At 38.9% G+C, this 10538-nt stretch overlaps 1 protein-coding gene across 2 annotated transcripts in view; it reads left to right on the top strand.

Annotated features, from left to right (window-relative positions):
- ltn1 (listerin E3 ubiquitin protein ligase 1) overlaps window positions 1–10538 on the top strand; it is an 89344-nt gene that overhangs the window by 26803 nt on the left and 52003 nt on the right. For both annotated transcript variants that reach the window (XR_014379503.1, XM_045690252.2), the window contains exons 16-18: window positions 868–939; window positions 6196–6363; window positions 10381–10534. Coding sequence is in view for 1 of the 2 variants with exons in the window: in XM_045690252.2 (XP_045546208.2) it covers window positions 868–939; window positions 6196–6363; window positions 10381–10534 (394 nt within the window). In the remaining variant the exon portion in view is untranslated. The remainder of the gene's footprint in view (window positions 1–867; window positions 940–6195; window positions 6364–10380; window positions 10535–10538) is intronic.

Below are 10538 nucleotides of genomic sequence, written 5' to 3' on the forward strand. Positions count from 1 at the left end.
TGATGCCTCTTGCACTGAGATGTAGTGCCTTAGACCGCTGCGTCCGTGTGTGTGTGTGTTAACTACTTAACTGTACTAGAATGCTTAAAAGGCTGCTAAAATTCTAAATATCGGTATCCGGGTTTTTTGGCAAGGAAAATAATCGGTTATTGGTATCGAACAAAAATGTAATATCGGTGCATCACTAAAGAAAAGGACAGCTTCTTCAGGAGATCAATGAATGAATGACAGATCTTTTTGCATGTCATCATCACAACCTAATATGTATTTGTACGAGACGGTGTGAAATTTTCAATGTATCTCAATAGAGAAAAAAATTGTGCTTTTACACAATTGTAGAAACCTAATATTTTGTCATTTCAATGACAGGTATACATATTAACATCTCTGATCTTTTATAATTAACTAACGTGTCAGTGTTACATATCAGTTTATAGCGTGCAACGTGTCCTTCAAAAGTAGCGAGAATTCCACGTGGGCTGTATCTCAATCAATAAATACAAAAAAAATGTAATGTGGTGCTCCTAAATGTAATTTACATTTACATTTTAGTCATTTAGCAGACGCTCTTTAGCATACATTTCATACATTTTCTTTCTCCGTACTGGTCCCCCGTCGGAATCGAACCCACAACCCTGGCGTTGCAAACACCATGCTCTACCAACTGAGCCACACGGGACCATAATGTGGTGCTCCTAACTTTTTCAAGTTAGGCGCATATGTATCTATATATGTATATGTACATATCTTTTACACTGTATTGCCTTAGGCGGCCCCCGGGGAAAAAATACATTTGGGGTGACTCCTTGAACTTCCTATGCTGGAAACAAAACCTGATTATCACCCCCACTCTGTCTTTCTCCCCAGAGCCCCTGATAGGAGCTGTGTACGTGGAGAAGATGATAGCCAAACTCCATGCCACCCTGTCGGCGGCTAAAGGTCTGTATGTCTCAATACATTCTCTTCATCCAGGAGTGCTGCGCTGTGGCTTGACCCTGTGCTCCTCTCAACTGTGTATGTTAATGGGTGTAACGGTTCATCAAACCCACCGTTGGGTCGGGTTCGGTACAGCAGGGAAATGTAAATGCCGTCACAACGTTCAATATTTCACAATGTTCCTGATGTTGTCCGTTGGGACGTCACTCTCAATGTTCCGGACGTTGTGACGTCACTCTCAATGTTCCGGACGTTGTGACGTCACTCTCAATGTTCCGGACGTTGTGACATCACTCTCAATGTTCCGGACGTTGTGACGTCATTCTCAATGTTCCTGACCGTTGTCTGTTGTGATGTCATTCTCGATGTTCCGGACGTTGTGACGTCACTCTCAATGTTCCCGGACGTTGTGACGTCACTCTCAATGTTCCTGAACGTTGTGACGTCACTCTCAATGTTCCTGAACGTTGTGACGTCACTCTCAATGTTCCTGGACGTTGTGACGTCACTCTCAATGTTCCTGAACGTTGTGACGTCACTCTCAATGTTCCTGGCATTGTCTATTTGACAGAATTGTTATGTTTCCACTCTGGTGCTGCGTTTGTAACCGTGTGGGAGGTGGGAATTTACCAGTTGTGAAGTTGTAAATACCAGTTGGATGCATTCATGTGATTTGAACTCGTTGAGAAATGCCGTTTTCTCTAATGGTGAACAAGCTGTGTCAACCATAAACTAAAGTTATCATGCCTGTGAACAAATGATAGTTCAAAAACTACATTAATAGATTGTGTTTTATATATTTAAAAAAAAATGTTGAACTGCTGTTATAGAGGTCAGAGGTCACCATGTGGGTGTTTAGGACGATAGTCAGTTTCCGCCTACTGTTTCCCAGTTGGAGCGGCCTTTCAAATGAATTCTTCCCAGTCGTATGTGGTAACTTCCCACTGCTTGCTAAAGTACCAGATGCACACTTGTGACTCTCAAGGGACTGTATTTGTAGTACGGGACGTTTCCCACTCCGGGGGGTAATTGTAATGGGCAACACATGGTGCATTGGAAAACAAGCAGAATACATACACTATCTAGCCAAAAGTATGTGGACACCCCTTTTAAATGAGTGGATTTGGCTATTTCAGCCACACCAGTTGCTGATAGGTGTATAAAATTGAGCACATAGCCATGGACTCTCCATAGACAAACATTGGCAGTAGAATGGCCTTACTGAAGAGCTCAGTGACTTTCAACGTGGTACTGTCATAGGATGCCACCTTTCCAACAAGTCAGTTTGTCAAATTTCTGCCCTGCTAGAGCTGCCCCCGGTCAACTGTAAGTGCTGTTATTGTGAAGTGGAAATGTCTTGGAGCAACAACGGCTCAGCCGTGAAGTGGTAGGCCACACAAGCTCACAGAACGGGACCTCTGAGTGTTGTAGCACGTAAAAATCGTCTGTCCTAAGTTGCAGCACTCACTACAGAGTTCCAAACTGCCTCTGGAAGCAACGTCAGCACAATAACTTTTTGTGGGTTTCCATGGCCGAGAAGCCGCACAAAGCCTAAAATCACCATGCACAATGCCAAGCGTCGGCTGGAGTGGTGTAAAGCTCGCCGCCATTGGACTCTGCAGCAGTGGAAATGCGTTCTCTGGAGTGATGAATCACGCTTCACCATCTGGCAGTCTGATGGACAAATCTGGGATTGGCGGATGCCAGGAGAACGCTACCTGCCCCAATGCATAGTGCCAACTGTAAAGTTTGGTGGAGGAGAAATAATGGTCTGGGGCTGTTTTTCATGGTTCAGGCCCCTTAGTTCCAGTGAAGGGAAATCTTAACGCTACAGCATACAATGACATTCTAGACGGTTCTGTGCTTCCAACTTTGTGGCAACAGTTTGGGGAAGGCCCTTTCCTGTTTCAGCATGACAATGCCCACGTGCACAAAGCGAGGTCCGTACAGAAATGGTTTGTCAAGATCGGTGTGGAAGAACTTGACTGGCCTGCACAGAGCCCTGACCTCAACCCCATCAAACAACTTTGGGATGAATTGTAACGCTGACTGCGAACCAGGCCTAATCGCCCAACATCACCTCACCTCACCTCACTAATGCTCTTGTGGCTGAGTGGAAGCAAGTCCCCGCAGAAATGTTCCAACATCTAGTGCAAAGCCTTCCCAGGAGAGTGGAGGCTGTTATAGCAGCAAAGGAGGGACCAACTCCATATTAGTGGCCATTTTGGAATGAGATGTTTGACAAAAAATGTGTCCATATACTTTTAGACATGTAGTGTATTTCCGTTGTTTGCTTTAACGAATGGACAATAAACATGTCCAGTATTGAATTGTGTATTAAAGTATTATAACATATTGTATTCCATTGTATTGTAGCTTTATTATATTAGTATTGTATATCAACAGTATTCCATTGTATTGTAGTAGTATTGTACACTTAGGTAGGTATACCATCCCGTTCATCAAAATGGATCGCTCCTACAGATAGTGAGTTACGTGGCCGTGGCTTGCTAAATAAAGCAAGCAGACAGGCATCAAGACATTAAGTTACTGTTCAGTTGAACGTTAGAATGGGCAAAACGAGTGACCTAAGCGACTTTGAGCGTCGGTATGATCGTCGGTGTCAGGCGCACCGTTTCCAGTGTCTCAGAAAACGGCCGGCGTCCTGGGTTTTTCAAGCACGACAGTATCAAGGGTTTTCCTCGAAAAAAAAAAATGGCTCGACAAACATCCAGTCAGCGGCAGTCCTGTGTGGCGAAAACATCTTGTTGATGAGAGGTCCAAGGACAAGGGAAAGAATCTTGCAAGCCAATCGGCGGGCCACAAACAGACAAATAACAGCGCGGTACAACGGCATCTCGGGAAGGCGCAACTCGTCGGTCCTTGTCACGGATGGGCTACTACAGCAGACGACCACACCGGGTTTCACTCCTATCACCTAAAAACAAGAAGAAGAGGCTCCAGTGGGCGCGTGATCACCAACACTGGACAATTTGAGGGGTGGAAAAACATCGCCTGTTCCGACAAATCCTGGTTCCTGTTATGTCATGCTGATTTGGCGTAAGGAGCACGAGTCCATGGCCCCATCCTGTCTGTTGTCAACGGTACAGGCTGGTGGTGGTGGTGTAATGATGTGGGGAATGTTTTTCTGGCGCACGTTATGTCCCTTGATACCAATTGAGCAACTTTTCCATGCCCGAAGAATTCAGGTTGTTCTTGAGGCAAAAGGGTGGGGGGGGGGGGGGTCTGACCCGTTACTAGATGGGTGTACCTAATAAATTGGCCGCTGAGTATATCAACATTATTGTATTTTAATAGTTCTGTATTATATTGCAGTAATATTGTATATCAACATGTATTGTATTTTAATAGTTCTGTATTATATTGCAGTAATATTGTATATCAACATGTATTGTAATAGTTCTGTATTATATTGCAGTAATATTGTATATCAACATGTATTGTATTTTAATAGTTCTGTATTATATTGCCGTAATATTGTATATCAACATTATTGTATTGTAATAGTTCTGTATTGTATTGCACTAATATTGTATATCAACATGTATTGTAATAGTTCTGTATTATATTGCAGTAATATTGTATATCAACATGTATTGTAATAGTTCTGTATTATATTGCAGTAATATTGTATATCAACATGTATTGTAATAGTTCTGTATTATATTGCAGTAATATTGTATATCAACATGTATTGTATTTTAATAGTTCTGTATTATATTGCAGTAATATTGTATATCAACATTATTTTATTGTGATAGTTCTGTATTGTATTGCAGTAATATTGTATATCAACATGTATTGTAATAGTTCTGTATTGTATTGCAGTAATATTGTATATCAACATGTATTGTAATAGTTCTGTATTATATTGCAGTAATATTGTATATCAACATGTATTGTAATAGTTCTGTATTATATTGCAGTAATATTGTATATCAACATTATTGTATTGTAATAGTTCTTTATTATATTTCAGTAATATTGTATATCAACATTATTGTATTGTAATAGTTCTGTATTGTATTGCAGTAATATTGTATATCAACATGTATTGTAATAGTTCTGTATTGTATTGCAGTAATATTGTATATCAACATGTATTGTAATAGTTCTGTATTATATTGCAGTAATATTGTATATCAACATGTATTATATTGCAGTAATATTGTATATCAACATGTATTGTAATAGTTCTGTATTATATTGCAGTAATATTGTATATCAACATGTATTGTAATAGTTCTGTATTATATTGCAGTAATATTGTATATCAACATGTATTGTAATAGTTCTGTATTATATTGCAGTAATATTGTATATCAAAATTATTGTATTGTAATAGTTCTGTATTATATTGCAGTAATATTGTATATCAACATTATTGTATTGTAATAGTTCTGTATTGTATTGCAGTAATATTGTATATCAACATGTATTGTAATAGTTCTGTATTGTATTGCAGTAATATTGTATATCAACATGTATTGTAATACTTCTGTATTATATTGCAGTAATATTGTATATCAACATGTATTGTAATAGTTCTGTATTATATTGCAGTAATATTGTATATCAACATGTATTGTAATAGTTCTGTATTATATTGCAGTAATATTGTATATCAACATTATTGTATTGTAATAGTTCTTTATTATATTTCAGTAATATTGTATATCAACATTATTGTATTGTAATAGTTCTGTATTGTATTGCAGTAATATTGTATATCAACATGTATTGTAATAGTTCTGTATTGTATTGCAGTAATATTGTATATCAACATGTATTGTAATAGTTCTGTATTATATTGCAGTAATATTGTATATCAACATGTATTGTAATAGTTCTGTATTATATTGCAGTAATATTGTATATCAACATGTATTGTAATAGTTCTGTATTATATTGCAGTAATATTGTATATCAACATTATTGTATTGTAATAGTTCTTTATTATATTGCAGTAATATTGTATATCAACATTATTGTATTGTAATAGTTCTGTATTGTTTTGCAGTAATATTGTATATCAACATGTATTGTAATAGTTCTGTATTGTATTGCAGTAATATTGTATATCAACATGTATTGTAATAGTTCTGTATTATATTGCAGGAATATTGTATATCAACATGTATTGTAATAGTTCTGTATTATATTGCAGGAATATTGTATATCAACTTGTATTGTATTGCAGTAATATTGTATATCAACATGTATTGTATGGTATTGCAGGTCTGTCTGAGAGGGGTAATCTGGAGCCGCTGGTGTGTTTCATCTGTGATGTGGCCTCCACGTTCTTCACCTCCGTAACACACTGCCTCCTACTGGCCTCCGCTGAGGAGCTGCTGCTCACTGTCTTCACACTCACCGCACAGGACCAGACACACACACACCTGTCAGGTAAGACACACGCACACACACAAACGGGACCAGACACACACACACCTGTCAGGTTAGACACACACACACACACACCTGTCAGGTAAGACACACACACACACACACACACACACACACGGGACCAGACACAGAGTGTTTTCCATTAGCGTCGTCTAATCAGCCAGGTCACATAACACATTTTCAACTATATAAATTTAACTAGGCTTCTTTTCATTTAAAAGCCTTCTCCCGCTAGAATGAACGATATGCATCTTCTAGCGATCTATTGATAGGACAGCTGCCTGTCAGTCATAAAGCCAGCGATGACAGGGAAGCTCACTCTGCTGTCTGACCCGCCTCCCGGTACTGTTTGTGTGGCTGTGATTGGTCGCGGTCGAATTTCATTACATGGAAGAGGGAGAGAGAGAGGGCATGCTCATGTATTTGCACGTCCCAACGACGAGTCTAAATCCACTTATTTTTCTGTCACATTAATTTATTTTCTTTTGCGTGTTTCACATAGGTTTCCTTGAAAACCAAATATTTCCTAGGTTTCATTTCCTAGGATGTCGGGGCTTGCCAGACAGTGACGCAAAAGTCAGGGACTCTCGTCTTGTCATTCAGTCTGGCTTACTGAATCGCATCGCTGAGAGAGCCATTTATTTGGCTCGATAAATTGCATAGGTTCCTGGTAGACCTAGGCTTTTTTGTTTTATTATCTGCAGATCAATGATGAAAACATTTTAATGAAGATGGTGAATCATCACTGCAGGAACATTAGGTAGTGGAGAGACTCATTCTGGTCCAAATATGATCGTTAGGGCCCTCGAGTAATCCTGGCGTTAAAACGGAATTCAACAATATAAAGAAAATGCATTGTCCTTAGTGGGGAATCAATTAAATGTATTTAACATTTTATAAGTTTATCATGAGACGTAAACAGAACGCATAAAAACTGGGAATAACTAAACTGAATTTTGGAACGAAAACGGAATTAGGTGAAATATGTAGGACACCATCTATGGATAATTTTAAATTAACTTATGCTGTGTCAAATCAGAAAGATATCATTCTTAAGACTGATTTAACCTTTAATAACATTTTCAAGATAAAGTAGGTTTGTTACTTAATTTTTCCGTTTTAATAAAATACATAATTTGAAGAACAAACATTCTGACTATTCATAACTTTATGTAAAACTGGAAATAATCTCAAGAGAAGATGGTTAAATATATATATTTTTTTTAAAGCTTTAAAAGTCCTGATCTCATAGACCTAGACAAAATCTAACAATACACTGAATTCATATATTTAAATTTAAGTCGTAGTCATATCTCTATACACAATACCACAGCTAATGTTTCTAATCTGGCAGCTAAACTCGATAAAGTATTAAATCATTTTGTTGTGTATTTGATGGAATCAAAGGCATTAGAATGTACCAGAGGTCACCAACATACGATGACGGTCAGCCTGTACAGACGGCCCATCCAACGACACCTAAACTATACCGAAACTAATTTCACACATAATAAGACTTTGCCTATAGACAACGTTAAAATTGACAATAGTCTGATGATTGATTTTAATATTATCAGTTGTCAAATTGTACATGAAGAGATGGGCTCATCTTGTCATTGACAGATGCAGGGAAAGGAGCATCGCTTTATCAAATCCTCCTTCAGAGTCACATGCGGGGGTAAAACATTTTGATTTCTATATAGAATCAGAAATATCCTATTCTACCGTTTCAATGACACTTTGTCAAATAACTCTTTAAATTCAAGAGGTGCAGCTCTTTTTCCAAATGTAACATTTTTCTAAGAGTATCTGCTCCGTCCATGCACTCCAGGCAGCATTGCTCTGGCTGGCTACTAAGCAAAGACTAGTAAGATAATAAACTTAAAATATGCTATTCTGTTTTCTTTTAAAATACATTTTCTTATTTCCGCAATGTTTCTTTAGACCTACCAAAAACAAAATGATGATGGACTTCTTTGTAATGGACTTGAACTAGTCTTTTTAGTTTTTAGTTTTACTTGGAGTCCAAAGCAGCATTTCCTGTTTGTTTTTACTTGGAGTCTAAAGCAGCGTTTCCTGTTGTTTTTACTTGGAGTCTAAAGCAGCGTTTCCTGTTGTTTTTACTTGGAGTCTAAAGCAGCGTTTCCTGTTGTTTTTACTTGGAGTCTAAAGCAGCGTTTCCTGTTGTTTTTACTTGGAGTCTAAAGCAGCGTTTCCTGTTTGTTTTTACTTGGAGTCTAAAGCAGCGTTTCCTGTTGTTTTTACTTGGAGTCTAAAGCAGCGTTTCCTGTTGTTTTTACTTGGAGTCTAAAGCAGCGTTTCCTGTTGTTTTTACTTGGAGTCTAAAGCAGCGTTTCCTGTTTGTTTTTACTTGGAGTCTAAAGCAGCGTTTCCTGTTGTTTTTACTTGGAGTCTAAAGCAGCGTTTCCTGTTGTTTTTACTTGGAGTCTAAAGCAGCGTTTCCTGTTGTTTTTACTTGGAGTCTAAAGCAGCGTTTCCTGTTTGTTTTTACTTGGAGTCTAAAGCAGCGTTTCCTGTTGTTTTTACTTGGAGTCTAAAGCAGCGTTTCCTGTTGTTTTTACTTGGAGTCTAAAGCAGCGTTTCCTGTTGTTTTTACTTGGAGTCTAAAGCAGCGTTTCCTGTTTGTTTTTACTTGGAGTCTAAAGCAGCGTTTCCTGTTTGTTTTTACTTGGAGTCTAAAGCAGCGTTTCCTGTTTGTTTTTACTTGGAGTCTAAAGCAGCGTTTCCTGTTGTTTTTACTTGGAGTCTAAAGCAGCGTTTCCTGTTGTTTTTACTTGGAGTCTAAAGCAGCGTTTCCTGTTTGTTTTTACTTGGAGTCTAAAGCAGCGTTTCCTGTTGTTTTTACTTGGAGTCTAAAGCAGCGTTTCCTGTTGTTTTTACTTGGAGTCTAAAGCAGCGTTTCCTGTTTGTTTTTACTTGGAGTCTAAAGCAGCGTTTCCTGTTGTTTTTACTTGGAGTCTAAAGCAGCGTTTCCTGTTTGTTTTTACTTGGAGTCTAAAGCAGCGTTTCCTGTTTGTTTTTACTTGGAGTCTAAAGCAGCGTTTCCTGTTGTTTATTAAAATACTTTTCATTCAAATCATATGGACTGGTTTCAGTACTTCAAAACCAAATGGTAGGTCCAGGTAGTCACAACAATAGATGGGTGTTGGTTAAATTGGGATTTTAATAAATGGAGTGAATTTGAAGCAGCTATTTTTTTTTTTTACCTTTTGAGCAAGGAGCGTTTTTTTTTTAGCAGAGTGGTTGGAAAGGACTTGGAGTACCGGAGAGCGAGATTTCCAACTGCTCAACTCCACTTTAATACTCTGGTATTAATGCAGCTGCAGGGAACAGAACAACATATTCTTTAACAGTGCAGAGTAGTAGATGGCTTTGTTAAGGTAACTGCTGTTTGACTTGACATGAAACTTGAGTTTTAATCCCGGTGCTGTGCTAGTGCATAGCAAGAAGTTCATTATTGTATGATGTGTTTGGTGAATGTTCAGTCCCTCTATTGACTGAGGGGAATGTTCAGTCCCTCTATTGACTGAGGGGAATGTTCCTCTATTGACTGAGGGGAATGTTCGGTCCCTCTATTGACTGAGGGGAATGTTCAGTCCTCTATTGACTGAGGGGAATGTTCAGTCCCTCTATTGACTGAGGGGAATGTTCAGTCCCTCTATTGACTGAGGGGAATGTTCAGTCCCTCTATTGACTGAGGGGAATGTTCCTCTATTGACTGAGGGGAATGTTCAGTCCCTCTATTGACTGAGGGGAATGTTCGGTCTCCCATTGACTGCAGTCTAAAGTTATTTAAATGTGTATATTTATTAAATGAGCTTAACTTTTATCAAATGTAACCCCCCCCCCCCCCCCCATCACTTTGCCATACCCTGAGTTTAGCTGAAATGACGCCCTGCACCTCTCAGGTACACGCGTACACCTTAGATACACACTGCGGTTACATGTAAACATGTACACACACACGTACAGCTCTCTGTCTCTCTCCCTCCCCAGACTCCCTGCTGAACAAGCTGAGTCAGGTGTGTCATGCCGGTGTCCTCTCATTGGTCCATCACTCGGGGTCAGAGGTGAAGGAGGGCAGCTTCCTATACAGCGCTGCATTCTGGGTCAAAACCCAGCTACTCACCTCCTCCCTGGGAGTCAAAAGGTAA

Source organism: Salmo salar, chromosome 11 (genome assembly GCF_965601325.2).
Source record: "Salmo salar chromosome 11, fSalSal1, whole genome shotgun sequence".
Lineage (NCBI taxonomy): Eukaryota > Metazoa > Chordata > Actinopteri > Salmoniformes > Salmonidae > Salmo > Salmo salar.